The 16415-nt window shown below is 30.8% G+C and overlaps 2 protein-coding genes across 2 annotated transcripts; one reads left to right on the top strand and one right to left on the bottom strand.

Moving 5' to 3' along the window:
- Positions 1 to 844: 844 nt before the first annotated feature.
- Sms (spermine synthase) lies at positions 845 to 10754 on the bottom strand. The gene is made up of 7 exons (XM_068774206.1): positions 10373 to 10754; positions 8267 to 8375; positions 6331 to 6453; positions 4893 to 4979; positions 3584 to 3741; positions 2453 to 2644; positions 845 to 1472 (listed from the first exon to the last, which is right to left on the bottom strand). The coding sequence occupies exons 1-7, from the start codon at positions 10652 to 10654 to the stop codon at positions 1305 to 1307; spliced, it is 1119 nt and encodes a 372-aa protein (XP_068630307.1). The 5' UTR covers positions 10655 to 10754; the 3' UTR covers positions 845 to 1304.
- Positions 10755 to 11002: 248 nt separating this feature from the next.
- Positions 11003 to 15940, top strand: LOC137930870 (eukaryotic translation initiation factor 4E-like). Its single transcript, XM_068774208.1, has 5 exons — positions 11003 to 11096; positions 11400 to 11581; positions 12683 to 12860; positions 14564 to 14651; positions 14999 to 15940. The coding sequence occupies exons 1-5, from the start codon at positions 11067 to 11069 to the stop codon at positions 15154 to 15156; spliced, it is 636 nt and encodes a 211-aa protein (XP_068630309.1). The 5' UTR covers positions 11003 to 11066; the 3' UTR covers positions 15157 to 15940.
- Positions 15941 to 16415: the final 475 nt, after the last annotated feature.

Here is a 16415-nt window from a genome sequence, read left to right as displayed (position 1 = left end):
GTTTACTTGTATAAATATCAATTGAAATATTATTATTCATTTAATTGTAAGAAATTTATTTTCAACAGTTAATAAAATATATAGAAATATTGATTTTAATTGTTAATATATATAATTTACCTGAGAATTCCGTACTGTTACATTGACAATAAATATGATCTAAAACACATGTTTATAGTACCATGTATTTGATATGGCATTTCGGAAATATCATCCTGAAATTCAATTTGTGAACGAGTTTGAATTTTTCAAAGCATTTTTACGCTTTGTAGAGGGTTTCCTGCTCACTGCCTAAGCTGTTACTTTTCATCTATTTTTCGATTCTCCTCATTCCTGGTTTGATCTCGAAGAGAAATTCTCCATGGCTCATTGAGTGACTGACTTACTTGATACATGGATTTTTATCCAGATGTCGGCCTGACATTGATTCATGAGACATACTAATTCGTTTTCCTGATAAAACTAGATTTGCAGTAACCAGTGTTGCTACACTTTGAAAAACAAAATCTACTGGATATTATTTAGGCATGTTCTTACTTAGTCCAGTGGGTATATGGTGTCCTCAATAAGAAAACGGTTGTTTTGACCTTAAGGTCCTTGGTCGTTGCGATCCAGAGATTTTCTACCAGTTCTATTGGAAATCTATGAGGTGAGGCAGCGGACATATTATGGCCGAAATAATAATGTATTGATACTCATTTAGTAGACAGATATATTGCAATTGTACATATCTACAGAGTCCAGTGAAACAATATTAATCACCGAGATATGGGATATAAAAAATTATTCATACATGTTAAAACACGTTTATTGACAAAACAAAAAAGCAAACTAGTGAAATTTATAAATAAAATGTTCAACAGAAAAATTAATTCTAAAACAAATAAAGATGTATCCTTATGACTTAAAATCGAATTAGTGCATGGTTGAACTATACTTAATACTGTCATTAAAGTAATTTCACAGAGAAAATACAATATGTCGTGAACGCTATAAAGGTTGACAAATGTTTCAAAGAATCTCTTAATACCTGTGACAAAGCAACATGGTATGTATTGAATATGAAGGTAGATGGTGAAATTAAATCTCATACTGGCAACTGTGATGGATTTAAAAACTATTAAGTCCTGAGTGTGGTCCAATCCTTGTAAATACCCGTTATAATAAATACTGTACACAGAACGAGGTTCCAAACATATTCTTAGGTTTAATAATACTAGAATACAATTATCAACAACGCACAATGCGTTTGTTTGACTTAGTGTGAACATTTCCAAGGAACATCTGTAATCATCTTTGGTGTGTTAAGCATCTCCATTGTCGTTCGACTTGAACGATATTTGGTAGAAGATCCAGTCTTCAAGGAAAGATGGTACGAAGGCTTTGCTCTTTGTGTACTCAACAGCTGGTTTGAGCTTCATCAGTTCCTCTTCGTACAATTCGAGGGATTCTGGGGATGTTGCACCGTTGCCCTGAAATAGTAAGAATGATTTTCTATGTATCAGAAATAACTTGACTACACTGTGAGAAATATGACAGCAAATTACAACTTGATTCCTTTTTACAAGAAAAGAACTAGAGGTGGTGTGGCCAAAAATTCGTGGTGAATTTGAGCCTGAGATAGAGAAGTCTGGAATAAGATAAAGGCGGCTTATCACGCTTTAGTTGACCCTTATATTCAACAAAGCATTCACGTAAATTTAAGGAAATTAAAATTAACTCTACTGAAACATTACGAAATATAATTGTTGTAATTAAATGTAAGATAATAAGCTTAATAAACGAACAAATAATAAAGTTCATCCTAATATACTTGGCTACAAGAAAATAAAAACTTTCTCTAAACTGAGATGACCCCTCATCAAACTCTCATGTCATATCCTTTATGTTTCAAGTACCTATCGAAGAATTACAGAATTTTGTGGATACAAAAGGGCTTTCCTTAATAAAGCAATCAACATAAAATATCAGTATTGTTAGTTCTGCAGGAAGCTACCACCAGCTCGGAAGGCAGTTCTGCTGAGAAGAGCCGGCGAGAAACTCAACACTTGCTGTTTACAAATATAGTTTTACAATGAATCCATGACTATAATTACCTGCCTGATATTGGTTTTAATTTTTTTCAGTGGCAGATCTGAAATTGTTGAGTTTTATTGCACATACTTATGTCTTGTGCCATTAATGATTTATTTGAATTTATGAAGACAAAGACTAGGGGCATATACTGTGTCTATCACTATATTTTAAATAATTTTGTATATTACTGCTTTTTGGGATAACACTTGATCATCATCAGCTTCGCAGCCTTATGACATTGACTGCTGCATAAGCCTCTGCTATACATTTACAATAAGACTGGTTGTAAGTAATCTGCATCCAGCACAAGAAATACAGCTGGTTAATGGAGTCAAAAAGTTCTAGACCTTAGTGGAGAGGGATATAATGCACTTACATGGGTCATAAACTTGCCAGTTGGCTTGAGTATTTTGAAAGCGGCCTGCAGTATTGTGATCATGAATTCCCAGAGTTCCCCACACGCAGACTCAGATATCGGTATGTCGGTCAAGTCACCAAATATGAAGTCCACTTTCTTGTTCTCCTTTATAAACTTGTTGACTGTCAACATGCAATCCTCTACGATTATCTGGAATTAAAAATATATATCTGTTAAACTAAGAATTTAATATTAATTTACATATAACAGTATTTGTAGACATTGACAACAATCTATGGCCCTGTACAGCTGTGTAGATAGCACTTGGAAATAAAAATAAATTAAAACGAAAATTGTTAGTTACTTGCTAATATAAGTTACAACCCACAGATTTTGCAAGAGATTCTAAAATCAATATTTTTTTTAAGCACTATTGCTGTTGGCTCTTGGAAACATTTTCAAGAAATATTTATATTATTCAATGGCAATAGACATTTCCTCTTTGTAGCTTATAGTAGTTTAATTATATTAAAGTATAATGTTACTAAATTAAGATAATAGAATTTTAAATTTATTATATTTATATAAATAGTATATGTATATATTTCAGTATACATATTATGGTATTTTTATGTATAATATTAAGTAGTAGCCATTACTATATTGATATAAGTTGTTTTTATGTGATTATTATCAATTTGATTTTACTTTTTTAAATTTAAATTTATTTTTTGTCTTTTATATTAACTGTTTCATATACCTTTATTAATTTATCTATACCGGCTAGCGGTTAACTGGTAGACAAAGTCTAAACCAGTCTCTGCACGTTGTATTCGACAAAGCATTGTCACCATATGTCTCAACGAGAATTCTGTGTGCTTCTACTGCAGATTTTTTCTGAATAAAGCAGTGCAATAAAATTCCCCGCAAAAACACTTTATTTGGCACAAAAGTACACATTTTCACAAAAGGCAAATAAATATGTAGTTGACACTGTGGTAAACTCTATTCTACTATAATTTGAGGTTACATATAGCACTACTTTGGTGATTTGTTACCGTACGAAATTCCAGGCACAGAGTGCCGCAACGCCATCTTTCAAAAAACAGCGAGAACTTATTCAAGGTCCTAATATAATTAATTGCTCACCTCGTAGTTGGGACCTTTCCTTCGTTCCAGCACGTCGCCACAAATCGAGCGCAGGTGTTTGTTGCACGCCTGCATCACCAGCTCGTCAATCTCCAGCATCCATACGAACTTTGGCTTCTCTTTCAGAAGCTCGTACAGCAAGGCCCCATCTCCACCACCTGGAAATGATAGTCCTGTTTTTAATAGCTAGTTATGACTATTTTTGTTATTTGACTTAAATGCCCGAGTCGATTTTCAAATTCCGTAGGTTTGAGACTACAGAGCGCAGATGGCTTTTAATCTAAATTTCTTTCGTTGATAACCTTCAGAACTCCTTCGGGGAGCCTAGGCCTGGGTCGCTACATATTACTACATTACCAGATTGGGGCATAAGTATCAACATACAGTACCCGGCGATAAATATTGCCCATCGACTTTTGGAAAGAGACAATCGGTTAATTTCGGCTTTGTAGAGCGTTATCTCTGTCGCGCGAAATACAACGACTGACAAAACTTCACATAGGTAGTGAGGGACAGAGATAGCTAGCTAGTGTATACAAGATAGCTAGATAATATAGATAGCTGTACGAAGCCGAAATTAGCCGATTGTCTCTTTCCAATGGTCGATGTGCAATATTGTTATATGTTTATGTCCAGAGATTCCTAACATTTCACGGTCAAAGAAAGTCAACACCTCCTTTTACAAAACAGTTAATTAAATTGATTTCATGTCTGTCATGTTAATAATCACAGATTACATATTAATTATCTGTCTGAAATGGTGTTTCTCAAGGTCATTGCATTGTCGTGATTGACTACCTTAAAATTATAGCATTAAAATGAGAAAAAGTATTTAAATAACTTAAAAATTGCGGGCTTAAGAATTGCTTGTCCAAGAATAATTTAAAAAAACATTTTTTTTAAGTAACTGTATTTACTTGTTAATTGACTATTGTAGGGTTAACACATACAGTAGTATCCAAAAGCGTTCACGTAGTTTCAACAAAAGGCGTTGAAGACCGTGGGTTTTTAGCCGGTAGGAGTTCGGCATAACCTTCTTGTTGCCTCCGAAAGGTATCCCATGCAGGATTTCCCCATTAAAAAAAGGGTCGACACATGATTAGTGAAAATTAATAATTGAGGGTAGACGCAAAAAGAGTAAATTGTTATCACGGGTTCATTAATGATTATACATAACAAAGCATCAATACCAATGGAAAATGATGATGGAAAATTTTCAAAAATTGCCGTTGCTCGGAACGTGTTAATAAAATACAAAAGTTGAAATTACACAATTAACACATTATTTTATAAGATATGTGTTATTTACCTAAAATAACAATTTCTTTCCCTTCATAGCTTTCCTTTCCTCTCTGCATAAGAGTCTCTGTGTAGATTAAATCAGCCTCGGCTATGTCTGTAATAAAAAATATATTAATACATTTTAATTATTAAATTTTATATAAGATAGTTAAATTTCATCATTATGAGGCTCCTTTTTTTAAAAAGTCATACAGGAATATATCTATTGTTTAAATTATTAAATCGATTTAGAGACTCTGCGAGTCTGGGCTAATACTCTGGGCAGCCATTCTTCCGGAGCTTGAACTCACAACTCACTTTCTTACCATCCGATGTTCAGATTGTTAAATCGTATTTCAGTCAGGTTGTTCAGCTAAGGGATGTCTATGAAATGAATATAATTTTTTGCTTAGCTTGTGCATTATTCCCGCAATAAGGGGTCTACTGATTTATAACTAAATACAAAACATGCATTCAAAAACAAAATCTGAAAATTCTAAACCAAAATCTAAACTCTTAGCTAAGTATATAATGAATATATTTTAGTGTTTTTTTAAACCAAAAATATGTATCTTGAATGTAATAAGATTATAAAAAGTATTGGTACGGATGTTAAACAAATACTCTATAAAAGTTTACAGTATAAAGGATTTCCTTGGATTAATAACTCATTTGTAAAAGCGATTTAAATGAAAACATTTAAAAATTTATTCTGGGTTCTTCTTAGATCTAGGCGCAATTCTATATCAAGTTGGAAGATTGCCACAAGAATGAAGCATGAGAAAAATTTGATTAAAAACGAAACATCTTTATTCATATACCAAAACCCAGAAACGCAACAGTTCCTCAGTTTGATTTTGATTGAGATTTTTGATTTTTGATAAACATGACATCAATCTTTCATAAATACAACAGTTAATATAACCAGTACATAGAATTTTCAAAGTCAAAAATAATATTTTTTAAAATTTATATTTTGTATGTGCCAGTTTAAACGCCGGATAAAATACGCTTTTTACTATTAACTAAAAACTTTGCCGAGTTTATTGTTAGTTTTTATCAATAGATGGCGTGATGAAGTTAATTTTAACTTAGCTCAATTTTAAGTTGACAATAGATGATTGTAATAATCTTATATAATAAACCTATTTTGATTTTAATTTCCAATCTTTTTTGCACCAAGATTCTTACAGCCCCCAGTATAACATATATATTTTTATATTAAAGCGGAAGAGTTAAATTTGGGTCTAGTCCATTTTCGAATTGCCTCCTTAATAGTCAATATGCCCCCCTGTGGGACGTGGGCTCCACAATAGAAAACCCTGTTCTAAGTTCTAACTAAATAAATAAAAATTAAGAGTGTTTTTTTTCTATTTTTGTCTTATCTAATCTTTCTAAATTGTAATTAGTGTGCATGCTTTTCTTAAACATTATTTAAATTAAAAAGAAAAAATAAATATATTTACTTTGCAAGTCATCCAACACCAACATATTTCCCAGCGACTTGGAGTGAACAATCTGCACTCTTTGGAACGGAGATTGTTCATCAAATAATACTCCATCAATGTCATATTCAAGGAGTCTCTCATCTAAAATGACAACAAATCTCAGACTCCAATACATATTCCATCAAAAGATATTGGCAAATAGCATTTGGCAGTTAGTTTATTGTATATCTAAAATAGAATTATGCAGCGGTCATATAGCATTAACTCATATCTTGTATGTAACCTTTGGATTGGTAAAGATTTGGGTTTTAATAACAGGAGTGAAGATAGTTGAGAAATATATTTGAAACAGTGCAATACAAATTTTGTACACGGTTATCTAAATGTTTATCCCTAGAAAACTTTTTTTAGTTGAAAAGTTTTAGCTGAATATTAAGAGTTATATTAGCAACAAAACAGATTTTATGACAATCAAAAAACTAACAGAGACCTTTTAAAATGTTTGAATTGTTGATTATAGTCTATTCCGTAATATATGTTCACGGTTGCTATCAAGTAGCAATGAATAGTTCTAGAATTGATTTTTATTCATAATTTCAATTTATATTTTTATATGTTTTGTACAGGATTGAATATTTACAATATTCAAATTTTAATTTCGCAATAAAAGTTTCCATTTTATAAATAATTCTATCATTACTTCTTTTACACAGTTTTTTTTGCGAAAATATAGTTTTTTAACCAAATAAACCACATGTCAAAAGTAATTTTACACAATGTTTTTTGCAAGCTTTCCTAGGTACATCTTTACCATACCTTATAGAAAGGATAATGATGTACTTTCTAATCTAATATTGATCAATAATGTAATCTTACACTTTGAGGTCTTCAAACTGATCTTTGATTAAATTGATCATGGTGTGATATGATTGGAATTTTACATCATCCCTCTCTTTCTCTCTTTGCTATAATTTTATTATGCAAGGAGTAGAGTACAAACAAAAGTCACATTTATAAATTTTATACCAGGTGATGACTCTTTGTTTATTGATTTAAGTATGTTACGTTTGCTACATTGATTTGATTTAAAAAATCGTACTTGTAAAATATATATACATATGGCCAACATTCATGGCTCAGCAAAAACAGGCTTGCTTTTGCTAACATTTTTTTTATGAAAGTACATTTATTCCAACTTGTCTTTGCTAAACAAATATGATTATTCACAACAATACTCTAAATTAACTTCCACATAATATACAGGAATGATTGGAAATAAGTAATAAAAAGTTGGTTGCAAAAGCAGCCTGCTAAGACAAGATAAGTTGTAAAAGCTTTAAACATGTGATTCATGTCTCAGACACCATTGATTTTTGGATGGTTATTCCGATTTTCAATCACCTTTTACAAAGTGATCACTCTGAAAACATATTTTTTCTTTTGGAATGTGACAGCTCAATATCTTCAAGCAGTACCTAGTCCGCATTACAGATACTCCTGGATTAGTTTAAAGCTTTCCTGGAGTTTTTAATAAGCAGGTTCGCTAATCAACAAACAGTCTGGTGATTATAATAGGAATATGTCTGAACAGGGGTGGTTTCCAATGAAGCCAATCCTTTTCCACACATTAATTGAAGCCTCAGGATGTTACCAGCTTTTACTGGCATTTGACATAATTTGCCATTGTAAGTATTTGCTCATCCAACTTATTTGGTAGTAAGTCAATGTTGGTACGATTTAGCTAATGTTCTGATATCTGTTTTGAGTGTTGCTAGTTTTTGGTTATTTGTGGCTCTGACTTAGATATGTACCAAAGGATGTAATATATTTTTCTAAATTTAATCTTATGATTGTTTTATTTTGAAAACTTTGGGTACCAATGATTTAATGCATGAGATATTTAGTATTTATTTTGCTAATAAAATTTCTGTGAAATAAAATAATAAAATCTTACCTGATGTTGGATAATACCTGCTAAACAAGCACCTTTTTATGGGAGCATAAGCTTGAGATTTTATGAAGGTGATGTATTTTTTCAGACGACCTTCCAATACCCTCGCCGACTATTAAAAAAAATCAACAAAAAAATAGGAAGTGAAACAAAGGCGACAATAATGTGGGTAGATATCTAACATGCTACCTATGTGAGAATTATAAGAGAATAAGGCTGAGCGTCTTCACAGATAAATACTGGAAGATTCATTAGTAAAAGGTTAGGATATGTTATAATCTATACAAACATTAAAATGTAAATTATAAACATGCATTCATTCATGAATGTGATTGTGAAATAATAATTTGTTTCTATGAACGAAATCTATATGAATTAGTTTGAAAGCAATTTTAATGAAATCTGTACACCAACACCAGAGAAAAACATTGAGTAGGATTTTGAAATTAAGAATTTAATATTAATTTATTTGTCTATTTTAAATGAAATATGTCTTACATGTTAAATTTTTAATAAGCAATTAAATGAATCTATGATGTGTGTAGATGTAACAAATAAAAATTCCAGGGAAATAAAAATAATTGTTATATTACAAATTGTGAGCTCTACACAAAAGCAGAAGGATGTCACTAAATCACATCTGTTGCAACCTAACAAAAAAAAAGTAATATCAATATTGGTGTTACCAGGGATAAAAATTAATTGTCAACATACAGGTTTTTTTTTAAGCTGACCTGAACTGGTTAGATATACATCAAATTTATAGGCTCGTTTGATAGTTGGCAACAATTTGATTCGATCACAGCCCATGGTCATTCTTACTGAACTTTCCAGTAGTTTAGAATGCTAGAACATAATATCTTACGCTCAACCTTAACTCAATAACCTAATACACCAACGATATAGATTTTTTAACATAATTTAAATATGTTTCTAGACATAGTCTAGAAAGAAGGGAGATCAATCTGTGCCTGTGCAATTTGGGGTCTTTGAAGGATTATTTGTGGCTCTCAGCAAATTGCTCAAATTCCATTTTAATTTTAGTGTTATTACATTTTAAATAAAATATGAATATCAAAATTCTATCAGTATTAACTAACCAGCTATCTGAAAGAATTATTAAGATATGCTGCTACCGATTATTCATTAAATTACCAAAGAAATATAGAGATAAGTAAAATAAATGCATTCTATGTTTACTTAATACATATACAATACTTTTATTTATGTATTATCATTAAATATATTTCTGTATTTTTAATATGTTTCAAATACATATTTATTGGGACTAGCATTAAATTACAAACTTTGAAAAAGGGCTCAAACTATCATGAAGTTTTGCCACCCTTGGTCTAGATCTTAAATTTCTAGAAACATCTTTTATGAAAGATGTAAGACAGGCCATAACAGAGAAAGGACACATATATTGAAGAGTGAAAGACTGTTACATTTTTCATCTATGATGGTCCAATAGAAAAGAGAAGCCTTTTTGATAGCTACCATTATACATGCATTTTATCTTTGATCAAACATTGGAATCTAAACATGACTTGAACCAGGTTGACCAGAATTTTCCTAGTACCAACTGAGCTATTGAATAACACCATGTCACTTAAGGTACTGGATGGAAATATGGTATTGACCAGAGATTGCACTATAAAACTGTGTAGTCCAGCAATTATGAGCTGATATCACCTACAATCAGCTGAACAGCTTTGCTTACACTACCATTAAACTAAACCAAAAAATTAAAGTATAATGATTAGTTATAAAATGACAAAAAAAAATTTAATAATGTCTTCAACACTGGTCAACAATACCTACAAATATATGATGAAATCACATTTAAAATATTTTCGAATACACCAAAGTAATAAAGAAAATTGATATTAAAAATATCAATATCTATATTTGGTTAGTACATATTTTTTCCATTCATGTTACTCAGATTTGAATGATTTCAAAATTTAAACCTGATGCTATATATATATATTAGAAGTTTTACATGGCTATATACACATATATATCACTCACATTCATGAGTTACATTAGTAGCGTCGTGTAAATAATTGGCGCCAATAGTGGTAATGCAAATAGAAGTAGGTTCACCTTGAAACTGATTAATGGTTCCTCTGAGTCCTCCTTGTAATATTCTATGTTTACAGTGACTAAGCCTCGGTCGAATAATCTAATAGATACCGTAGCGCCCTTTTTTCCAGTTAATACTTTTAACGATCCTCCTTCCACTTTTATATCGGCGGCTAAAATGAGGTTCGGTAAGTACTCCTTTAGCACGGTTTCCAGCTGCTCGAAAACAGTTTTCTGCCCGCTCTCATCACCAAGGCGGGCAGGATCTATCGAAAAATCTAACAATAAAGTTTGCACCGACATTTTTCGTTTTTAAGTAACTTATTACTCTTAAATTCGCAAAATTAGGACGGACGAAACCGGCAAAATTAAAGCTGAAGAGATTAGATACTTCTCCAATTTGATAATGTATTTGACGTACTGTACTCGAAGTTGCCGTGTATAGAAATTTGTTAATAAAAAATAAATATCTACATACATGTGTTAAAAAGAAAGTAAATTTTATTACATTGCATAAAATTTAATTTAAATTTCATGATGGTCATTTAATTATCCGTATATGAGTTAAATATAAAACATCTAAATCTTTTTTTTTCAACATAGTCTGTTGTCGTTGTATTTTATCTGTTGCCCAAAACGCAAGAAAGGTCTTGTAACACTGCCTCTGTTTCTGTCTTTTATAAAAAAAACCTAGGCTCAAAAAGAATTTTGTGACATGGCTGGAAATAATACCGAAGAAGTAGAGGTAGGTAGAATGTGAATAATATTACAGATACCAACCTTAAGTTACATTTAAAGAGTGTTTTGTCAAAATACCTTCTATATTTACAATAATCTCTGCTGATGTGGCTTCATCAACTTTCACTGTAGCATTTGTTTCGTATACGCTTCATGTACCGTTTGTATTACTTCTCTTCCTTAAACACGATATAAGGAGAAATAAATCATTGAATAACGCTTCAAAATTTGATAACATTACATATTTATAAAAAGAATATTAGTAAAAAGTATAGGTTAGGAATTATAAAAAATGACTCGCGTGTTGAAGGGGACAACCACTACTACAGACAGCAAGACAAATACTAGTGCCGAGATACCACCAGAATTTCTCATCAAGCACCCACTGCAGAATACTTGGAGCCTGTGGTTCTATGACAATGACAGAACCAAAACTTGGGAGGAAAACTTAATTGAATTGACTACATTTGATACAGTGGAAGACTTCTGGAGGTATCTTTTATATCTTTTACGTTTATAAAAAAAATTTTACTATATTTTCTCTTTCACCTTGAAAACCGTAAAATTGACTTTTATTTTAATGTTTTTTTATTAAAATAATTTGAGAAAATTACATGAAAAATTGACACTTGAAAAATTCTTTTATTGATTAACATATTTAAATAGAACAATGTGTTCAATAAATCATTTAATTAGCAACAATTTGTATACCCCACAGTTTATTCTTCAATTGTTATCTATTTATTAAAAAAAGTTTGAATATATTTTTGCATGACACTATATATTTGTTCACCACTTAGATATGAGTTCATATTTAATTATAAAATCTTTGATTGCTCGTAATCTATGAGCTAATGTTTATTAACCTTTGTGATGGTCTAGTGTTTTATGCATGTCAAATCTTTGCTATAATTCTATGTATGAAATATATAAACTCTAACTAAACAATTATAATGTGGAATGTTAAATGCTGTAAATTTGACTTGGCATACAGCATTTCCCAGTGAAAAACAATTCCATGAAGCCCTAAAGGTAGCTTTATTAGATTTGTAGTCTTAAAGATTATGCACCACTGGCATTGTATGACGTGGGTGGTAGAAAAACTATTAATATTTAATGAACTCTTTGTAGTTTCACCTATAATTTTATATTTTTAAGATTAATTTAAAAAGAAAGTAATTTGGTATCTATTAATATTTGAGATTATATAAATTGACATTTTAATTGATGTATAAGATCTGTCCTACTTATAAACTAAATAAGGGGACTGAAAAATAATGTTGCTTTCTTAAGTTAAATCCACAGGACTAAATTTTTAAATAGTTTTCATTTCTATTCAAGAAAATATTTACCTTCATTATCAACAACCCTTTACCATCTAGTATACAACGTCTTCCAAGGATGTAATGAGCTACCTAATGACAATCAAATATCAACCTGTGCAGAAATGACATTATTTTCCAGTCATCATAATATATTATATAAGACAACATAAATAAAAATTATGATAAACTAAAAAAACATTGCAAATATCCAGTGATCTTATATTAATTTTAATTTTGAAGTTTATGTTATATTGTGTTAAAATTTCAGGTTGTATCACCACATCAAACTGCCTTCTGAGCTCCGTCAGGGACATGATTATGCAGTGTTCAAGCAAGGTATCCGACCGATGTGGGAAGATGATGCAAACAAAATGGGTGGACGATGGTTAATCAGCCTTGAAAAGAAACAACGTAACTCAGACTTGGACCGATTCTGGTTAGATGTGGTCAGTATTATTTGTACATTTTTTTAACAATTTAGCGTTCAAAATAGAATGAAAATTCACATTGGAAAATTTTTATTTCCTTATAATATCATAATATGACAATGTTTGAATAAAAACTAGTTCAAGAAGAGTAAATTTTGAATTAAATAAAACAAAAATTTTGCACAGTCAATTTAGTTAAAGACAGTATGAATTTGTATGATAATGAATTTATTGGCAAATTGTTTTGAATTTAAAGAGGTTTTACTAACATTTTTATTTTAAATATTTAGCTGACACTCCTCTGAAGACATTAACAATTTCTTCAAGGGTGGTTTCTACAGTATCTCATTATAATAAAACTATATATTTGGGTGTCTCATAGATATTTAAACCACCTTTTATTGCCCTTTGGAGTTGTGGTGACACATTGATATTCTTAATTATATGCAGAGGGTTTAGACAAGGGATAAATAGTTGTAAATAGGTCTACTATGTCTCTGTGGACCCTACATTACTACCAAAGAGTAGATCATAATTGTTGGAAAGAAATTATCAATACATTTCTGTATGTATTATAATGATATCCTAATTCATATATCAAGTGACATCAACTAGGTAGCTTAATTTTTTTAATATTAGTTAGGCTAAAGAGAAGATAAATGTCTATCCTAATAATAAAAATATATTTTTAATCTTGAATATGTTGGTGGTCCAAAGTGGCACAATATCTTGGGGTAACATGTTTCATGCTTTAAAAAGTTGTGGGTAGGATTTCATTTCAAAAAAAATATTTTAGTGTATGTAACAGTTAAGGCATTGTTATCCACTATATTTATTTTCACTTCTAACACGCAAGAATGATTTAACACAAAAGAATTGTGGCCGTAGTGGCCTGCATTATGGAGAGTGTATACTAACTACCTTTACAAGTCAGCTGCATGCTATGTATGCTTAAAATCCTGCAAATCATGTTATTTTTTTCATACAACTTATAAGCTTTTAACTCCTTGCTATAGTTTTCTGTAACTTTGTTTGTTAGACACTGACTGGGCCATTTAAAACCTTTTTGTATTGTTTAATACTTTTTATTTTTGACTATTTGTGTCACTAAGCATCCTACATGTGCTTTTGTTTCGGTCAGTCTATTGTTATGCATCAATGTACTCTTACCTAGTTTTGGTAAACTATAAATTAATCACCACCATTATTTTAATTTATTGAATACATTTATACAGTCCATACACCTGCCAACAAGTGCGGTGAATTTTCATGTGTGCCTAACCACACCTTATAACCAATAGTATCATTTGACATTATCATTGCATTCAACTGGTCTCTGTGTTACATAAATTTATGATAAGAAATGAATCTTAGTGTGAATAAACTATAGTCTAGATCTTTTTTAATTGTTTCCTCATGACCGAGAGCTGTGTTTATTTATGTCAGATCCGCTACCGTTTTGTAACAATATCAGTTCAGAGTGTTGGTGACCATTTTCTAGCACACTATCTACATCTGACAACAAGCCTCTCTGTATTTTATGAACTCCTACATGTAATGAACAGTGGATGGTTTAGAGTTTTATGAGGGCATAATTATTTTAATAACAAATTTTAGTTGGATATAAATGTACTAGGAATTATTATTGGAGACCTGATTATCTTGTTTTGATGTTATAATAGAAATGAAAATTGACTGTTCCTATATTTCCATTGTTTTAGGTTCTTCTATTAATTGGAGAAAATTTTGAACACCCTGAAGAAATTTGTGGAGCAGTTGTGAATGTTAGAGTAAAATTTGATAAAATTGGTGAGTTAGTTCCTTTAATAGTTTCTTAAAAAGGGGGATATGATGTAGGTGGGAGTTCTTTGATATAAAGAAACTACTATACATAATATTTTTATTTACAGCAGCATAATATAAATAGTTATCGCTAGAAATTATTAAAAGTTTGGCAGAATTACACATGCTATTTAGGATACCTATATATTTGAAGGCAGACAGACTATTTAGTAAAATGGAGATCAATAATTTTGTCTTATTGATATAGTACCTTATGATGCTATTTATTTAACAATAAATTTAAATGATTGTTATATAACAAAAAAAATAAACATATATTTGTGGAGTTATTAACATCTTTTTTTTTTCTTCAGGTGTTTGGACAGCAGACACTTCCAAACAGCAAGCCAACCTAGAAATAGGTAGAAAAATAAAAGAGCAGCTCGGTATCCATGGGAAAATTGGCTTCCAAATCCACAGAGACACCATGGCCAAGCACAGCTCTTCTACTAAGAATCTATACACCGTTTAGTTACTAAATTATGTGAATGATATGTGCCAACGGTGTTGAGATGACTTTAAAATTGAAGCATGTTTTAATGTGATAATTTTCAGAATTCATTGCATTTATACATACAATCACTACCATCATGTGGAGTTATATGCATAACCCAGTACATACATGCTGGATCATGTTTTAAAAAACAATTTATAAGATATTTTATGTTTGTTATATTTAAATAAAATACATAAGGATAATGTATTCATTATCTACAAGGAATTTGATTTCAGATTAATTATAAGAATTGCTGAATATATGCCAAGTGTCTCCTTTGAGTGCATGGATTCCTTTTGATATGAAATCATAGGAGGACATTTGTTTTTAAGTAAATACGGAATATGATGGTCCAAGTGGTTGTATGTAAAAATGGAAGCAGCTCGTCTCTTTTCCGTTGGTGCCATACATAAATGTGTTTATTTAACAGAAGTAGTATTTATGTTTACACTGACTTTTGCCTTGAAACGAGTGCTTGGTTCAACTGGTAACTGACTATTGAAAACTAAAGTCTGATGTTTGTACTGACACTTTGTTCAGGTTATTGTTTAAATGGTCACTTAGATGTAAGTTTATATTTACTCCCCCTAATATGTCTCAGGAAGGCAAAATCTTTGTTTTTTCTTTTACACAATCTAACATTTTACGGATTTAATTTTACATGCTTTAGACCCCACTGTCGGTTTTGTTAACGTAACTACGCATTATTTGAAATTGATGTTGTCTGTAAGTTGAAGGATATTTTGGTATTTTGTATAAAAAGTACTGAAATAATAAATGGTGTTTTATTTAACCCCCTCTCATTTTTTCTCATGTATTCATTTTTATTACATGTTTTCAAATTATTAGGTCGGCAGTTTATTTTTTTAGGGACAACTGCTGCATGGTCGGCGCCATTTTGAGATTGTAATTAATTATATATTACAAAAGCGGCAATTTATAGACTATAAATGCCAGATGTTGAGTGCAAAAAATTTAAAAAGTTCGATTCTTCTTAGTTCAATCCTAAATATGGTGTCTGAATGTTTTAGTTGCTCACAATTTTGTAGAAGAGAAACTGTTATGTCCGTTTTGTTTTTTTTTCGCCTCTGGGTATTGGTCAATATTTTTAGATTATGCTAAAAATTATAAGTGTCTGTGATATTACACAATATGGAGACTACGGTATGCTAGATGTCATGCAACAAACTTTTTTCTCTTTGTTTATTTACATCGAAATATGAGTTTTCAGACGA

This window comes from Battus philenor, unplaced genomic scaffold, assembly GCF_028537555.1.
Source record: "Battus philenor isolate CCGP_79_NKW_IND1 unplaced genomic scaffold, ilBatPhil1.0.hap1 SCAF_7, whole genome shotgun sequence".
NCBI classification, from domain to species: Eukaryota; Metazoa; Arthropoda; class Insecta; order Lepidoptera; family Papilionidae; genus Battus; species Battus philenor.
This window is presented reverse-complemented; position numbering and strand designations above follow the sequence as displayed.

What these genes read in the sequence shown, in the direction of transcription:
- LOC137930870 (XM_068774208.1), top strand. Translation starts at nt 11,067, where the DNA reads ATGGCTGGAAATAATACCGAAGAAGTAGAG. An exon ending in ATAATACCGAAGAAGTAGAG is followed by an intron (nt 11,097 to 11,399) that starts GTAGGTAGAATG and finishes CGCGTGTTGAAG; the next exon opens with GGGACAACCACTACTACAGA. An exon ending in ACCGATTCTGGTTAGATGTG is followed by an intron (nt 12,861 to 14,563) that starts GTCAGTATTATT and finishes CCATTGTTTTAG; the next exon opens with GTTCTTCTATTAATTGGAGA.
- Sms (XM_068774206.1), bottom strand. Translation starts at nt 10,654, where the DNA reads ATGTCGGTGCAAACTTTATTGTTAGATTTTTCGATAGATCCTGCCCGC. An exon ending in GGTGTTGGATGACTTGCAAA is followed by an intron (nt 4,980 to 6,330) that starts GTAAATATATTT and finishes TTTTTATTACAG; the next exon opens with ACATAGCCGAGGCTGATTTA. An exon ending in GAAAGAAATTGTTATTTTAG is followed by an intron (nt 3,742 to 4,892) that starts GTAAATAACACA and finishes TATCATTTCCAG; the next exon opens with GTGGTGGAGATGGGGCCTTG.